Source organism: Scardinius erythrophthalmus (assembly GCF_964197995.2).
Source record: "Scardinius erythrophthalmus genome assembly, chromosome: 20".
NCBI classification, from domain to species: Eukaryota; Metazoa; Chordata; class Actinopteri; order Cypriniformes; family Leuciscidae; genus Scardinius; species Scardinius erythrophthalmus.
The window spans coordinates 12,823,903-12,841,773 of NC_138240.1; the positions used below are offsets into that span (position 1 = coordinate 12,823,903).

Consider the following 17,871-nt stretch of genomic DNA (forward strand, 5'->3'; position numbering starts at 1 on the left):
TGCTAATTTCTCTTAGACTTGTTCATATTTTTGGACACTGCTACTGTCACAACCATAACATGTCAACACCGTCTCTTTTGTATAAAAAAATATTAGATTAGATTATGACATAAATGTATACTTTTTAAGAAGAGGTCTGAAGTAGATAGCAACAGAGGGAGAAAAAGATGGCTAATGTGAACAACTCATGCATATCATGTGAAAGAGTAGATTTTGTCACCACCGTCATACGTCACCACCGTCAGGTTTTCTGTCTGACGGTGGTGACGTACAGTCTGACGGTGGTGACAAAAACCTCCAAATGGTCCTCAACGAAGGCTAGAATATAATTGTTGATCACAATAAATACCAATATGGCCTGTAATGTTTCATTAACCTGTTTTATATTTGTATTTATGTAATTCTCCCTATATTTCTTCCATACAGGCCTACACCGCATGCTACTATTAAGCAATATAGCACGAGTGAGAGTGAGGATGTTCGTGGATATCCATGAACATCCTCACGAACACAAGTTTCTCTAAAACGCCTTGGGAGATTGCTTATGGTAGAGAAATGAACATTAAATTCACGGGAAACAGCTCTGCTGGACATTCCTGCAGTCAGCATGCCAATTGCAGGTTCCCTCAAAACTTGCAACATCTGTTGGAATGTGCTGTGTGATGAAACTGCACATTTTAGAGTGGCCTTTTATTGTGGCCAGCCTAAGGCACACCTGTGCAATAATCATGCTGTCTAATCAGCATCTTGATATGCCACACCTGTGAGGTGGATGGATTATCTCGGCAAAGGAGAAGTGCTCACTAACACAGATTTAGACAGATTTGTGAGCAATGTTTGAGAGAAATAGGCCTTTTGTGTACATAGAAAAAGTTTGAGATCTTTGAGTTCAGCTCATGAAAAACGGGGGCAAAAACAAAAGTGTTGCGTTTATAATTTTGTTCAGTGTAATTAGACCGGACCTAACTGCGGTATAACCATTGGTAACCTTCCCTCTCTCTCAATTCACTATTATGCCATGTACATTTGGCTTACGTCATTTGGGATGCACATAGTGCACCTACTACCTACCTATATAGCACATACAATATCCCTTGTAGGCTATGCATCTCCCATGACTAAAGCCAAATGAAAATGGCATGACAACATTTAACCAAATCTAACATTCACTGTAATTCCCCCCCAATTTCATAGTCATTACTCTAGGTCAACTTTGACTTTATGTATTTTAGGAAGTTATGGCTAGGTAGCAGCTATCTGTGGAGGAGAAGAAACAGGGAATATCAAAAGAAGCGGAGAGAGATAATACATGAGGCAGAGTTAAAGCAGAACTCGGCAACTCTAGTAATTTCTTCGCTGATCTTCACTTTTGTTGTCGCGTGTTTTCTCAAAGAGCTCCCCCTACAGCTGTGGGCCGTATATTTCACAACACAGTCGTAAAAAAAACTCACTTGAGGCACCCCCCCTTTCTACCACTGCTCACGTTCATATGTTATTATCGTAGCCGGCCAACTTTGTCGTGTGGAGCTATGTCTACCGAGGTGGGTAATACATCATACACAGTATCATATGGCATGTGTTTATGTCGAATTGCCGTAAAGCAGTTCGTGTTTCTCGCTTCTCGTTCTCGCTTCTCTCGAGACTTCCAATTTCTATATTGCCGGGACGGTAGTCCCCAAGTTGCAAGGTTGGTTTTCCGCATGGGAACGCTGGGGGGAGCGGGGAAAGTCACCAATATCACCAGAACAGGTTGTTTAACCATCCAAATTATTTCTAGACAGTTTTATTAAAGCCACACCGCGGAACTTTTGCGGGCGCTAGGGGCAGTAGACCTGGAACTTTCACGTCTAGCGCCCCTAGAGGCCACAAGCGCCGCAGCACTGTCGCAAAAGTCTAGAAGACAGTATATCAGAGCCTATGGTCACGTGACGGCCGTAAAGCGATACGTTCTCCAGGTCACATGACCTGTTCAACGACGGTCCGTCTCCTCCAAACTTACATAGGCGGTATTTCAAGAGGGCAGCCCCGCTCGGAGCATTAATAGTGTCAAACGCTGTATATTGGGCTGAGGAATCATTTAAAATAACTCGTATGCGTCAACTCTTTAGGTCACAAAGTCCACGGTGTGGCTTTAAGTTAAAAAAGTTGCCAAGTTCTCCTTTAAAGGAGGAATACCTCAGAACGGAAAGGCAAAGATGGAAGAAGAGGGTGGAGGAAGGGAAGCTAAAACAATAGCAATGACTTGAATGAAAGGGAAAAGAGAAGTCAGAGAAAGGCTTGGAAACATAGACAAAAAGTATCAAGAGAACGTAAGAGAAAGGGCTCAGATCACCTAGAAACTCCCCCAAACAGTCCGTTGGATCAGGCCATACTCGATCCAGCTCGGAGTAGGCAGGCTAAATGTTTATCACAGTGCTCAGGATTGTTATTTTTTGGACCAAATAGTGAAATAAAGTTGTTAAGCAAGAAGCCATTGACTTGAGTTGTATAAATTTTGGAATTGTATGTTGTAATGAGGCCACTGTCACCACCGTCAGATTAGTGTCACCACCCTCAGTTCTAAAGTCACCACCGTCAGAGGGAGTTTTATTTGTTTTAAATGAATATGCTTACAATATGTTTCTTCAGTGCTGTTGAGTTATTAAAGTAATGGTATCTTTTAATACAAAAAATATGTTTAAATAAAAAAACATAACTTTTTCTATTTAGGCTTAAAATAAACGTTGTATGATGTTAGATCTTTTAAAGGAGTACACGTGAAACAGTATAAAACATGAAAAAAGTGAAAATTTAACACTTAACAGCAAATATGTGTACTAAGAATGCCAGATAATAATTTAAAAACTCTAAATACATATTAGACCAAATAAATAAAAAATGATTTGCTTTTTATTGTGTCTGACGGTGTTGACAAAAACAAAGTAATAACTGGAAAAACGCCTATTTTATGAAAAAAATACAAAATGAGGAGGTTGCACCGATATATTGCTGAACAGCCAAGACCTTGGTCAATAATAATATATCTTCAGATTTTGTAATTTTACTAACTTTTTATTTTCAAAATTAAAACCTGTTTTATCCAAATTCCCAAGAATCAGTGCATTATAATTGGAATGTATTCTGATAATATAATCAGAATAATTAATCATTTGGTATTTACATTACCCTCTTGGCTTCTGTGATTAATATTAATCTAATGTACATTTTATGAGAAACAATGTAGCATACATAGTTGTGAGGTAATACAGTTACCTCTGCTGTACACTAATGTGTCCATAACAATGTTTGTAGTGTCCTAATCTCTGGTCTCTGGTCTTCATCTTCAAATCATTTGCTATATTACGAATTTGAAAACACTTTCTAACATTTTGGCATTGTAAATAATCTGGCACATGCAACAGAAAGAGAATGCAACATAACGCCACAAACATTTCTGAATGAAATTGTTTTCTTTTATATAAAGACTAAAACATCATTGTCTGAAGCAAAAGGGAGAACGAGTTAAATTGTATATTGTATCAAGATAACTTGGCTAAATGAAGACGCTGCAAAAAGCCTTAAATTGTAACTTAGCAAGGTAAAAACAATCAACAATTCAGCAAAGCATAGCTGTGTCCAGACTAAACGGGTCTAAATACACTAATACACAATTACAAATTCTTTTAGCAAAACATACAAAGATTTCACTTTTTAATGTCAGGTTTCACTTTTTAATTTACCCAGCAAAGGGTTCTCCAAAAGTGCATTTTATTTATTAAATCACCTTTTTAGTTCAAAATTAGGCTGTTACAATTTAGAAGAATTTAACTACAGAAAAACAAGTATTAATGAAGGCACATGAATCATACAAAGATGTAAAAAAGATGGCATATAAAGTTGCTTAAAAGTATTGCAACGAACTATAAATAAGACAAAAACAAAACACTTAGGTACTCAAACACTGAATAAAATATAACTGGAAACTTGAGATCCAGTAAACAAGTTAAAAAGAGAAAAAACATAGTAAAGATGCTGTCAATTTTTTCTTAAACATTTAATGGTGGTATTCCCAGTCATATTCAGTCTCTCATGCAGTGTAGTTATTTAAACATAAACAGACACAACTAAACATTCATGCTTCGTTGCATCCACTCCAGCGCAGCCTCTTTCTCCTTCAGGAGATCCTTCAAACGTTTGATCCTCTCCTGCCGCTTTATCTCCTCAGCATCCAGCGTTTCCGACGAGTAGAGCGCTTGGGCTGGAAAGTTGTCTATTTTGGGCCCTGGGTGTTTCTTCGCGAATGGTATGATGGGGTCGTTTGATGCTGTCTGCACCTGGCTGGTGTCTTGCTGAGATGTTTCAGCATCCGTGTGGCTGCTCGACATGTTAGCGTATTTTATTCCGCTTAAGCGCGGTACAATCTGGTTGTTGCAGTCCTGTAAACTGGATGAAGAGGATGCACTTAAACTATTAGGTGAGGAGATGTCATGTGAGGATTCACTAGCAGAGCTTTCTAATGGAGCCATGTCTTTACATGGACTTCTTGATAACCGTTTCTTCATTTCTTTCTTAACAGGATCTTGATCTTTTGGTTGACGTCTCTGAGGCTGGCGGCTCTCCACTGGGCTTCTTCTTGTCCCTTTGTGTGAATCGACAACAGTACATGGATTGGGTTTCTCCTGTGTATGGAGTGACAAAGTGGCTTCTGCAAGCCCTAAAACAGTCCCACAGGGACAGGCCGTACACACCTTCCCTTTTTTAGAGCGCGGTGGCGTCTTCCTTGCAGACGTAGGTGAGAAGGGATGACTAGCAGTCTGTGTTGCGTTTTGCTCGGGTGAGGGAGTAAGACAGCATGTGTTACCAGTACAATCTGCTGGCGTTTCAGATCGCATATGAACCTTATCAGCTGCAGATTCTGTTGGTGAACAAACCTCCTCTTGACAGTTCTGTGAGATCAAACCATTTTCCATGGGAACAACTGAGCATTTAAAGGCAGGTGAAATATTTGAGGGGCTTAGAGAAGGAATGTCGTGACTCCCATCCTGCTCATGCTTTTTTCTTTTGACCTTCAGACCTTCATCCTCCTCCGTTTTTGTGTAGGGAACCTATAAATACAGAAAATGAACAAAAACACATGAAACTAATCAGTGTGGTTGCTATGAGTCATATCTCCTCCAAAACCTCCTCCAAAGTTCAGTCAGGCAAGTTACTTTTTCCCAAGGACAAACTGGAGAAAGAGAAACGTGTAAGAGCTGGGCAGGGAAGAAATAAAAAAATAAAGCATAAAAAAGTAAATTTGTCTTTAATTTATGTAATATTTAAAATAATATTAATTGTAGTAATATTTATATACTATAATAGTATTTATTAATATTTTAATTAGCTACTATTCTTCTATTTTAAGTTTTCATTTTAATTTGTTTACATTTGAGAAATTTAATTTAATTTTCGTCATTTTATTATTTTTGTTTTTAAATATTTCTATTTAGCTTTAGTTTTAGTACTTTTGATATTTCAACTTTAACTTGTTTTATTTCAGTTGGTTGCCAAGACAACATTTCTAATTTTCATTTTGTAAGTTTGTTTTTCATCTAGTATTTATATTTTATTTTATTTCAGACTTATTTCAATTAGTAAAAAAATTTTTTTTATAGTTTTAGTAAACAATGCTGATATGGAAATATTTTAAAATAATACCTTCTTTAATACACATTAAAACTGCATGCACTGTACATTACAACACAGTCTGGGTGCACAAATGTGCAACTCACCTGGATCATGTGCTTTATTTTTGACTGCAGCTTTGAATCCTGGAGGACTTTACGAAGGCCGTCTAATGTGCGTTTGTTTATGATAAGTCTCTCTGTTTGTTGATCTGGCTTCACAGACGGTTTTGCTCTTTGCAAGCGAATTTGTACGTCAGAGGTGATGCCGAATTCTTTTTTCAGCTGAAAGTCACTCTTGGGTTGACGACTCTGATCAGAGGCTTGATTTCCAATGACCTGAAACAGAAGAGAGAAGAACACATCAAATACATATCAGGCTTTTGAAAGATATTACATTACTATTTAACAAAACGTAATTTTGGTATATTACCTTTTCAGTATTATCAGTGGCATGAACACAGATATTTTGGCGCTGTTCCAACAGGCTGACAGTTTCAGCGACAGCTACATCAGCTTGATATCTTGTCTCTGGTGGACGTCTACTGTCCAAGTCTTTATCTGCCTCCATATTCACATTTTCAGAAACACAGCTCAAGTTACTTTCAGCTATTTCGTTTTCCTTGACCTGCTCATCATCCACATTCATTTTGTCATCACCCGTTTTGGCAAAAGAATTATCCAAAACATCATCTTTTTCCATTTCTGCATGTGCCGTTTTCCCCCCTTCATTCAGAGAGACAGATTTTGTGTTGATCTCTGTGTGTTGAACTTCTTCCCCTTCATTCACAGAGACAGATTTTGCCACTTTTTCACCTGACTTTGGTGGAATATATGACACAAATATTACATTAGAGTCTTCATCGCTCTCATCCATCTCTGTTTGACTCGGTGTGGGCAAATTACCCGGGGCGCCTCCCAGGCACGTGGACGTCTCCTCATCATCATCACAGAGATCAATGATTTCACTAACACTTTTTGGGGCGGCTCGCTTAGAAGAGTTTGACCCCAGAGCGGAGCTGGCGGGCAGGGCAGGAGAAGTGCTGACAAACACCTTTTTTCCACCTTCGCTGATCATCACATCCTTGGCGATCTCCGAATTTTTCTTGGCCACAAAATAGACTTTCCCGTTGCACATGACCAATGCGTTATCCTTGCCCGGGGTGATCTTTTCTTGGCTGGCCTGAGGAGGTGTGGCTTTACTTGCCGTCATTTCATTTGCCGTACCGACTGAGTTGAGATGCTTGACTGCTTTTAAGATGTCAGAGCTCGCGTTGGGTGTCGATAAAGGTACAAGGCAAGGAGCGGTTGCGCCTGTTCCCTCCTGGACAACCCATTTAATGGGAGTGTTCGCTTCTTCATTAGTTTTAGCAACACAAACAGGTGTTTGCAAATTTTCAGGAGGGTTTATTAGACTCGGCTTAGCAAGCAAAAGCATTTGCTGGTCAGAATTTAACTTCACAGAGTTCACAGGGGACACAAGCACAACTGTGGGTGGACCCTTCCCAAGGTTAGGAGTGTAATTCACAGAGTTCATTATCCGGCATTTGATGGACTGCGGGAGTGCAGTTGCCGGCAGAGTCCTAACTTTCGCATTCGGTGGGATCTGCAGGAAATGACCGTTTGGGAGAACAGGCGACTTAACGGTAACAGGCAGCGTTTGAACCGCAGTCATGCTCTGTCCATTGGGTTGAGTTGGTAACTGGACTGTATACTGGGAAAGCGAGTGTGTCTTAAGAGGAACATGCACTTGCTTTGGATTGTGAATGGTGAAGTTATTAGTAACACTGGGTTGAGTTTTGATGGAGTTAGTTAAAGTTCTAAACTCTGGCAGGGTTTTTAGAACAACCCGTCCATCTGCTATGGGCTGAAGCGAGGGAAGTCGAGTCTGTGTTTGAGATGAAGACGCAGCAGGAGGATGAACAGATTTTGAAAAAGCTTTCAGTTGTGGATCCACATTGTCTCTTTCCGTATTAAATGGCGTCTGATAAAACTGTCCGTTCACTTTCTGGACAGGGATCAACTTCATGACGTTTTTCCCATCTGGTCCCACTGCAGGCATTGCTTGGTAGTAGACTCCAGTTCCACTAAAAGATTAAGAAAAAATATAAAAATTAATATTGTATTAACTGTGAAAATACTATACAAATCAGAACAGTATATATATTATATATATATATATATATATATATATATATATATATATATATATATATATACACACTCTCTCTCTCTCTCTCTCTCTCTCACACACACACACCCACACCACTGTTCAGACTTTTATTCAGCACTCATTAAATTGTTCAAAAGTGACAGGGATATTTTCTGGCATTATAAATGTATTTACCATTTCAAATAAATTTTTCATAAATGTTGCATTTTTCATTATCAGCATACCAGAATGATTTATGAAGGATCAAGTGACAGTGACGACTGGAGTAATGAAGCTAAAAAAATCAGCTTTGCCATCATAAGAATAAATAACTTTATAAAATACATAAAAAATTAGAATTTTATTTATATTGTAATATTTCACAATATTACTGTTTCTACTATAAATCCAACCTTTCAAAAACATTTTAAAAAAATCTTACTGAGCCCAAACTTATCAATGATTACAACGTATGTTTATGGTTTGCATTATTTAAAAACGGTTGTCTACCTGTAGAATTCAATGTCACAATAATAAATAATTTCAATAAAAAAAATTACTAGTAACAAAAACATGAAAAATAAAGTAACAAATAAGTACTTATTTGTCAAGTAGTAACCAAGTGTAAAATTGTAAACATTAAGCATCATTTGAATATTTATTCGGCAAATCTGTCAGTTGTTATCTGTCACCACATTCAAGGGAACTTTTGTAAAAATAGGTCTCGAGTTTCTGTTGATGTCTTTTTCAATTTTGATCGGTTTTGCTTGTTTCCAGAGGTAAGATACGCGCGCGCGACACTACTAAAACACTCGCCATTTTAGACGAGCTTGCAACTAGCGAGAAGAACCCGCACGATTGTTAATGTGTTGACGCAGAGCTGATAAACTTACCCCTCCATCACGACTACCTGTAGACATCACACTTCAAGAAATAATTATTGTCGATGCTTTCCTCCGCGTACCGTTAGATTTATCCACAAACTTGAACAGCTCTCTTCACAGGATGTGAAAAAAACCGGAAATACGTACATCAAAATAAAAGACACCTGACTGAAACCCATAGAAACCTGTGTAAGGGTTGAAGAAGAAAAAAACAACGAAGAAAAAAAAAGAAGACACAAGAAAATAGAGCAAATGAACAAGCAAGCGCGAAATCATTTTTGAATGAACAACGAAAGAATAGGATCAGGAAAGGAAAAAGAAATGAATGACAAACGAAGAAAGAAAGAAAGAAAACTAAAGTATGAGAAAGATAATGGGTTAAAGAAAGGAGATTAATAAATGAATAACAGACGAAAAGGGACAGGAAAAAAAGCTAAATAAATTAAAGAAAACAATGAAATTAAATGGAAAAACAAAATCAAAAAAGAGAAAGAGCAAATGGGAAAAAAAGTGAATGCAAAAAATTATCAATGCAAGATATCGTATAACACAGTTCTCACATCAAAGGTTACACATTACATTTAATGAGTTATATTGTTTAATTAATTATCCCATGTACAATATTTAACAGAACAACAATGCCTTTATATTTAGAGGCTTTCATTCTCCAGCAGTAGTTCCAGCTTAGTTGCCTCATTTTAAATTCAGTATATGGTAAAAGTCTGTTTAATTTCATATAACTCACAACGGGAACTCAATTTCCTAATCAGGTAGTGATGAAGAGAAGACAGAACCTGAGATATTCCACGATTATCACTGGATTTCTGCAGTGTCTGAAAATACACCGACAACAGCACACAAGCTGAAAAAGAGCATTTTTTATTTCTGTCTCTATTGTTAGTTGAACAATAAAAATGGTATATATAAAAACAAACACAATGCACATACATGTACACTCAAAACATGAAATACAGTATGCATAAAGATTCCTTGACTTTAATCTATTTTCCTTTCTCTACCCAAGCGAAAAAATTACACCTGGCCTGAGGATTGGAGGCGTGGCCTTGAGGACGGGCACATACAAAAAACTGCCGGCCTAGATTAGGTCCTGCTTTTTTCACAGTCCTTAAAACACAGGGCTCATTGTGTGATTTACAAAGTGGCGGCTGAGGAGGCCCATGCAAAACACTTTTCCAAAAACCAGTGCATGGCCCTTTCTTACAGTCCTTTGACTTGTCTATGGATGTAGATTCTCCTTCCACTTCATCCTGATTTTCATTCTCCATCTCCGCTGCCTTGGAGAGATTTGTCTCCTTTTGTGCATCACTGGGGCAGCTTCCAGCGTCACTCTCACTACCCGGGCCATCCTGAGAGGATTCTGCCTGTTTCGGGCCCCTTGACGGTATCAACGGTGTTTGTTTAGGCTTAAAGAAAGCTAAAAGACTTCCTTTTGCATTACTTTCGGTTTTCGTCTGCTTGCTTCTTTTGGCTTTGTGTCCATTTGTGTCTGCTTCTCTATCTGTAGGTCTCTTCTTTGCAACACATTTCCCCTGCACTACAGGATTCAGGTTTTCCCGAATTTCGCCAGCATCCTGTGATCCAGGTAGACTCTCTACACTCCCTTTAGAAACGCTCTGTTTCTCAGGAACTTTCACTAAGAAGCGTGAAAGTTTCTGCTGTTTGCCGATGAACTCTGGCATGTGGCGTGTGCACAGGGGCGGGCACTTGGGACTAAACTGGAGGGTACAGCTGAGCTGCGCCCATACAGGACAATGATCGGATCCCTCCACCTCTGGCATAATGTCCACGCCAATAAAGGCCGTCTCCACCAGAGAGCGGTCGGAGAATATGTAGTCGATGCGTGTGCCGTAGTTGGTCTGCCTGGCACCCGTGAGCGTGGACCAGCACGTGAAGGCATTGGAGCGCTTTGGGTGAAAATGGCGGAAAGAGTCCACAAACTTGCCACCAGAGGCAGAATTCTGGGATATGTCTGCAAGATCTTCTTCAGTATTTCCATTTTCTGTATTTTCTTCTGTTTCAAACAGGAAATGATCCAGCCACTTCCTCCCAGGATTATCTTCAAATTTATCCTAAATAACAGAACAATAATAAGAGAAGGTTTGAGTTAGTTTGCATGTAGTGTACAGTTGGGAAAAATTAGAAAATGCCGGGCCGTCTGTTTGAGGAACGACTACTCCCCGAGAAGACAAAGGACGTTTCTGAAAATTAACATTTGAACTCTCTCTTCCAAAATTAACATCCCCATCCAGGCCATCCTAGACGCAAGTCTCACCCCAGCATCATCTTAATCTACATCTCCTTCCATTGACCCCCCCATTCCCCCATCCCTTCTCGCTCTCACACTGAGATCACCTGAAATAGCTCTTCCATGTAAATTTAAAGGAGAACTCCGGTCAATTTTCTAATTAACATTTACATTTTTTTGTAAATTTGGAGTGCTGTCAATACAGAGAACAACGACAAAAATTGCTGTTGCCTACACCGTGTTATCCTCTTTTTAAAATTTGCACCCTGTTGACTCTTAACATCCTTGATGTATCATTACAAGTGCACAGGTCATGTGAGTGATTCCTTCAGAGTGATCACGGGTTAATCTGACTGCAGTAGATGTGAAAGATATGAATAAAAATGATGTTATTTCAGCCAGCGCACATACCTGTATTTACATCCTTTTTTCGGTCGAAGTCCATAGTAATCGATTGTCGAGTTCACACGCATAGGTTTAGTTACCTATGATCACGCGCGTGAACTCGACAATCGACTACTATGGACTTCGACCGAAAACAGGAAGAAAATACAGGTATGTGCGCTGGCTGAAATAACATAATTTTTATTAATATCTTTCACATCTACTGCAGTCAGATTCAACCGTGTTCACTCTGAAGGAATCACTCACATTAGCTGGGCACTTGTAATGACACATCAAGGATGTTAAGAGGCTAAAAGCAGGTTTAAAACTTGCCCCATTGAAGTCAACAGGGTGCAAATTTTAAAAAGAGGATAACACGGTGTAGGCAACACCGATTTTTGTCGTTGTTCTCTGTATTGACAGCACTCCAAATTTACAAAAAAATGAGCTCAATGTTAAAATTGACCGGAGTTCTCCTTTAAGATTTTTTCCTATCCAGTCACAACAATACATTTGCCTGGTCACCTAATTTCTATATTTGTGTCGTTGCATTGGGTGACCACAGTAAAATCTCATTGGTCCAAAATACTGTTCAACATATCACTAAACGGAGTGCATCATTTGGGTTCCGGAAGTAAAATTTATTTCAGTTTCTCTATAGGGGATTTATTTTTTAACTTATAAACTTTTAAAGACAGACCTACTGTATGCTATGGGGGTTATTCAATCAGTGGTATATTCTTCTCTCTTAAAGCCATTAGAGAGCCATTAGTTATTTTGCCAAGAGATCTCTTATTTATTTTATCATAATATCAAGACATAGGAGAGAGAGACAATGGACCAAGCAAATGTCTCCGTTCCAGCTTCTCTGTTCCTCTGGGCAAAGAGGTTGGGATTTATATGCTATGCTAATAACCAAAAATACTACTTTACCAGAGGAACATGTGGTTTCTATTTAACATGGAATGTATATCCCATCGCTGCTTCGGTGGACACTTCATACACTACATACACATTCCATGTCTCTAACTACCAGCACACACTCTCTCACCCCCATTCATGCAGTCTAGCTTGTCCCAAAGTCTCTCTCACACACATGTATTCGAGAACACTATGATTCACAAAATACAATGATTATGGATACAAATAAAAAGTAACAATACAGATACTTAATACAACTGATTATGAATATTAATAAAAAGTAATAAAAATACTGAAGATGATATTAAATTTGGAAATTTTAGTCTTCACCCGCATTATTTCAACTTTTTTAAATAATTGTGATGAACAGCAGACTTCCGTGTAAAAAATGTCATTACCTAAGGTTCTAAAAAGTAATCTTTACCAATCAGAGAATTGTGGCGAGCAAATCATGCCAAAAGAATCATGCCACCCACCCACTCCAACGAATCACTGTGCCTATGTATATATATACACCGTATTTTTCGGACTATAAGTCGCACTTTTTTTCATAGTTTGGCTGGTCCTGCGACTTATAGTCAGGTGCGACTTATATATCAAAATTAATTCAGACTGAGATGAACCAAGAGAAAACATTACCGTCTACAGCCGCGAGAGGGCGCTCTACATACATACATACATACATGCATACATACAGAGAGAGAGAGAGAGAGAGAGAGAGAGAGAGAGAGAGAGAGAGAGAGAGAGAGAATTACTTCTAGAACCAAGGCCACTGAAAAAGTGGAAAGGCATTGTTGCTCTCTATTAAAAATCAAATATGACTGACTTAAAATGTGCCGCATCCAACTTTTTTGCTTTTATTGTGTGGACTCTTATCACTTCTTGTGCCTGGTTAAACTGTGTCAACTAAAATCATGATGAAGGAACATGGTTTAAGGACTCACCACATCATCTGGGTCGCAGTGGTCTATGGGTCTGTGAGAGGTGTTCACATCACCCAAAACGATCACATGACTGAAGAGAGACAGAGGGATGCATTATTCAAACAAAAGACACGTTATATCTTAGAAGAATTTTGATAACAATTTGAGGACATTTTTTGGTCCCCATGAGGAAAACAGCTTATAAATCATACTAAGTGATGTTTTTTGAAAATGTAAGAATGCAGCAAGTTTTCTGTGATGGGTTTAGGGGTAAAGTTAGTGTAAGGGGATAAAATATACAGTTTGAACAGTATAAAAATCATTATGCCTATGAAAAGTCCCCAAAAAACATGATACAAACACAGTGTGTCCTGTGTGAGAGAGAACAGGTAATGGTTTGATCTCGATCTCTCTCTCTCACCTCCCCGAGCTCAAGATGGCTTCAGCTCTGCACTGGAGGAGTTGGTAAAACTGCAGCTTGTACTGTTTTCTCTCAGGTTTTTCCGGGTCAGCTCGGGGACAATAAACATTGATAACAGTCAGCTTCTGTGGTCCATCTGTGCCACTGAAAGTAAAATAAATATCTGAAGCTTTCACAACTCATTAAGTTTTTTCTAAAGCTATTAAATGTCTAGAGTTGAGACCCTTACATAAAGTGATGCTGGGTGATGACAGCCCTTCCTTCATTGTCTAGTGCGAGAAGCTCCTCACTGGACAACTCTACCTGGTCACCATAGCAACCAACAGCCTCTCCCTGATTGGCGAGCAGACCTGTCAATCCTTCCTCGGCCAGGAATGGAGTAGCGGTATCTTTACAGTAGGTCGCGACACCTGGTCACCGAGTAAATGTTGTTCATCTCATACTCAGTCAAACAGTACTTTTCAATCATTTGCAATTGGTAGTAAAAACGAGACAATATATATATATATATATATATATATATATATATATATATATATATATATATATAAAAAATACAAAATTTTGGAAAGAAATCTAATGCTAAAATCAATGAAGTTTTTTATGTATATATATATACACACATTTTGCACATTTTAGTCCTGCCACAAATGCACTGTAAGCTGCTTTACCTGAGTATCCACCTCGTCCTCGGCTAAAACTAAAGTATGAATTGTAGCCATCAACAATCGCTGTTTTCTCATCCAACAGGTCACCTGAAAACAATGTATGCAATTGCTGAGCTGATAAAGTTGTCAAAAATAAGGCTGCTATTATGAACCCAATTCAAAATCCCGCGTTACTTAAAACACTTACGGGTAACTTTAGTCTCTTGGACGCAGATTATATCGGCATCGAATGAATCCAGAATTTTCTTGATACCATTTTTAAATGTTCGTATCCCGTTTATGTTCCATGTTACAATCTTCATGTTTATCTGTCAAAAAGGTCGGGGGACTCAAGCAGAACGCAAGTGTGTGAAGCACCGACCTTATTTTTGTCTATCTCATAGCTTTTCAAAATAAAAGTCTTTACACATATGCACCAGTTTGCAGTTTCCACCATGCATTTTAGTAAAACCTTTAAAAGAAAAATTACAGTAGTCAAAAGTACATGTCATTTAAAAAAAAAAAAAAAAAAACACAGGCCTTAATTTGATTACCACAATTGATTACACATTTTCTATTAATGTTACAACTCATCCTATTCTTGTAATATCTGATATTCTTTCAGATAAATGAAGACCTTTAAAATCAGTTACATTTAATATATATATATATATATATATTTACATTTAAGCCCATAATTACTGACCAATTAAATCTAGGCAAAATATGTAAGATGTCACAAAAAATGTATTGCATTTACTCAATCCATGACTTTGTAGTCCGTGCTAGTTTTCTACAATATCTGATTAAATCATGTAAGAAAGCATACAACATGTTTAATAACTGAAGCCCTGCTTTGGCAGATGTATATTTCAAATGTAAACATGTTTACTGAGATTCAAAATAATAAGCATCCAAAAAAAAAATTGTCAGGGGACATAATGCACTGCACTGCAGACAAACACACATACCAACATCTACAGCCGAGTCTGAGTTATCAGTCTTGATCTGAGTGTTTACTAAAGGGAAGGGTTTGTACGTGTTCAGCTAAGTCAAGGATGACAACATGACTTTTCCATGTAGGACAACATTTTCCAAACTGCCTCTTATTGAAGTACGAGGATTTTATACGAGTCAACTGAAGGAATCTTCTGAACATCAGGACAGGTACAGCACACCCTTCCTAATGAATCGTACAGTAATCTGATTTTGTAAACTCCGCAATCTGTACAACTGAGTACAGGGAACTTGTAAAACCATTTTTTTCTCACTGGCATTTTATTGGAGGAATTAGATGTTCTAGAAGTACAGAAATGTTTAGAGAAAAAACAAAGAGCTGATTTATTTTCTTTTAGAATGGAGGTAAAGGTGTTTGTTGAAGGAGTCCAGCGCATTATTTGTGGAGTCACTGAGAAAACAACATGTCAGGAGGTGGTCATCGCTTTAGCACAGGCACTTGGTAAGTAAATGCCTAGGCCAACATCTCAAGAGTTTATCATTCCATAAATCATATTCTACGTAACTATGACTATGGAAAACATAAACATGAAGAAAACCCTTATTAGTTTAAAGGTCTCTTAAAAATCTTTGAAGAGATAGTGCACCCAAAAGTAAAAATTCTGTCATCCTTATCATGTACTTAACCTCATGTTGTCCCAAACTAGTATGATTTTATTCTGTGGAAAATATGGATTTTATTGCCCATTATATTGGCAAAAACATTCATCAAAATATCTTTTCGTGTGTGTGATCCACAAAACATACAGGTCTGGAATGACAGATCAGATAATCTAAAAAAAAATCCTCTGACTCTCCGGACAGTAAAATACCAGACATTATTTAAGAAACAGCTGGAAACTAATCTCTTCCACAGCCACTTAACTGCATCCTGCGAACTTTAAAATTAAAATAATAAAAACTACTTCTGTGCTTCACAATTTATAATAACCCTCCCTGTTCTAGTTTGTACTGGACAATGTTGTAAACTTTGTATTGCTAGCGCTTCTTGTGTTATTGGCTCCTTAGGATAAAATTGCTTGTTTTCCTCACTTGAAAGTCGCTTTGGACAAAAGCATCTGCTAAATGAATAATTAGTTTATTGTTAATGTATATTTATCCCAAAAATATCACTTTTTAATATTGTTCTCACTCTTAGGTCGCACTGGTCGATATACTCTAAGAGAAAAATTCAAAGAATTTGAACGTAACGTGTCTCCGGATGAACTTCTCCTGGAGTCCTTGGAGAAATATGGTGAGCAAGTTAGGGAGGTGCAGCTCACTTTGAAGCATATCGGCCCATCGCCTGGGGAAGAAACAAACCAGCCCTTGGCCCTATTGAGGCGAGCGGAGGGTATGGGGAGGGCAAGGAGAGGCAGCGGGGCAATCGGCCTACACCGCCAGAGTCTCCCACCGCTATCACACCTCGGCGTCCAATCCGAGCCACCTCCTGAGGAACCCAAGAGACCCAAGCGGAAGTCGCTGACGCTAATGGAGGAAGCATGGGGTTGGCTGGAAAATTTGGGCAGGGGCGGGAAGCAGCAATCAGGACGAGATAAGAAGAGAGACAAGGAAGGCAACAAAGGAAATGGGCACTCAGATAACACGTCTCTAAAACCAACCAAAAGTTTACCAGCCTCTGGGACACCGCTGTCGAGGGAAAAAAAAGACAAAATTAAAGCACCACATCAGCCTTTGATTAGTTGCCTTGGGAACCGTGGGAGATGCACTGATAATAGTGCTGAATGTGAGAGACGGGAGGAAGAGGTACTAAAAGAGGCAAAGGAGGACCTGAAAACCATCAATCCAGTGGTTTCTCTGGTCAAAACAAGCCAGGTTGAAACCGAGAGTGAGGAGATTTCACATTTAAGGAGACTAGTTGATCAACAACAGGCTTGTCTGCAAGAAATAAAGCTCAAAATCGAGTCAACGGACCAGCTGATCCTTGAGCTTGAGCAGCAGCAAGCCACCAGGGAAATTTCCGAGTCCCTGTCGGAAGAAGAGGAACAGCTCAAGTTCTGGCTCAATGAGCTCAAGTCGGAGGAAGTCTTTGAAAGAGACCTTCAGAGGCAGTTCTTTCAGACAAAAGAAGCTGCTTCTGAGTGCAAAGCTAAACTAGAGGAGTACAAACAGAAACTGCAAGCAATGGACCTAAGTAACTCCCAGCAGAAAACAGGACATGAAAACCTCACTGAACAGAATAGCCAACTAGACACGGCAAAACATGCCCAAACAAGCATAAAACAAATACAGATTTCGGCAGACAGATCGCATGGAGACGATGGAACAAAAAGGGTGGTAACAACGCTCGAGTCCAAACTCCCATATGTGTTTGTTTCAGCAAACCAGATATCACATCCTCCTCTAAGCGGACCAGCAGAGCTGAGGGAATGGTGGACACGATGGTCTCAAAGCCAGAATCCAACATCAGTTGGAACAACAAAACCAAAGATAGTGCATCGCTCTGAAATCACCATACATCTGGGAAGCACCAGAGTTTAATCACATGAAACCCCTTCTTCTCCGCTGAGGGATATCTCGCTCTTTTTTTAATGCCACAAAAGTTTGCAAAGGCATTATTTATGTCTAAGGTTCTGTACAGTGATTTACTAGAAAAAAATTAAACATAATACCC

General features: G+C 38.8%; 3 protein-coding genes across 3 annotated transcripts; 1 reads left to right on the plus strand and 2 right to left on the minus strand.

Annotated features, from left to right (window-relative positions):
• Positions 1–3,034: 3,034 nt before the first annotated feature.
• lrif1 (ligand dependent nuclear receptor interacting factor 1) lies at positions 3,035–8,855 on the minus strand. Its single transcript, XM_081348301.1, has 4 exons — positions 8,688–8,855; positions 6,076–7,729; positions 5,751–5,981; positions 3,035–5,084 (listed from the first exon to the last, which is right to left on the minus strand). Exons 1-4 carry the CDS (start codon positions 8,693–8,695, stop codon positions 4,104–4,106), a joined length of 2,874 nt encoding a protein of 957 aa, XP_081204427.1. The 5' UTR covers positions 8,696–8,855; the 3' UTR covers positions 3,035–4,103.
• Positions 8,856–9,261: 406 nt separating this feature from the next.
• apex2 (APEX nuclease (apurinic/apyrimidinic endonuclease) 2) lies at positions 9,262–14,640 on the minus strand. The gene is made up of 6 exons (XM_081348501.1): positions 14,449–14,640; positions 14,265–14,348; positions 13,823–14,003; positions 13,594–13,737; positions 13,194–13,263; positions 9,262–10,768 (listed from the first exon to the last, which is right to left on the minus strand). The coding sequence occupies exons 1-6, from the start codon at positions 14,561–14,563 to the stop codon at positions 9,680–9,682; spliced, it is 1,683 nt and encodes a 560-aa protein (XP_081204627.1). The 5' UTR covers positions 14,564–14,640; the 3' UTR covers positions 9,262–9,679.
• A 956-nt stretch (positions 14,641–15,596) lies between these two features.
• On the plus strand, positions 15,597–17,738 carry rassf11 (Ras association domain family member 11; the record flags this gene model as incomplete). Its single annotated transcript, XM_081348299.1, has 2 exons — positions 15,597–15,699; positions 16,396–17,738. 2 exons carry the CDS (start codon positions 15,597–15,599, stop codon positions 17,736–17,738), a joined length of 1,446 nt encoding a protein of 481 aa, XP_081204425.1.
• Positions 17,739–17,871: the final 133 nt, after the last annotated feature.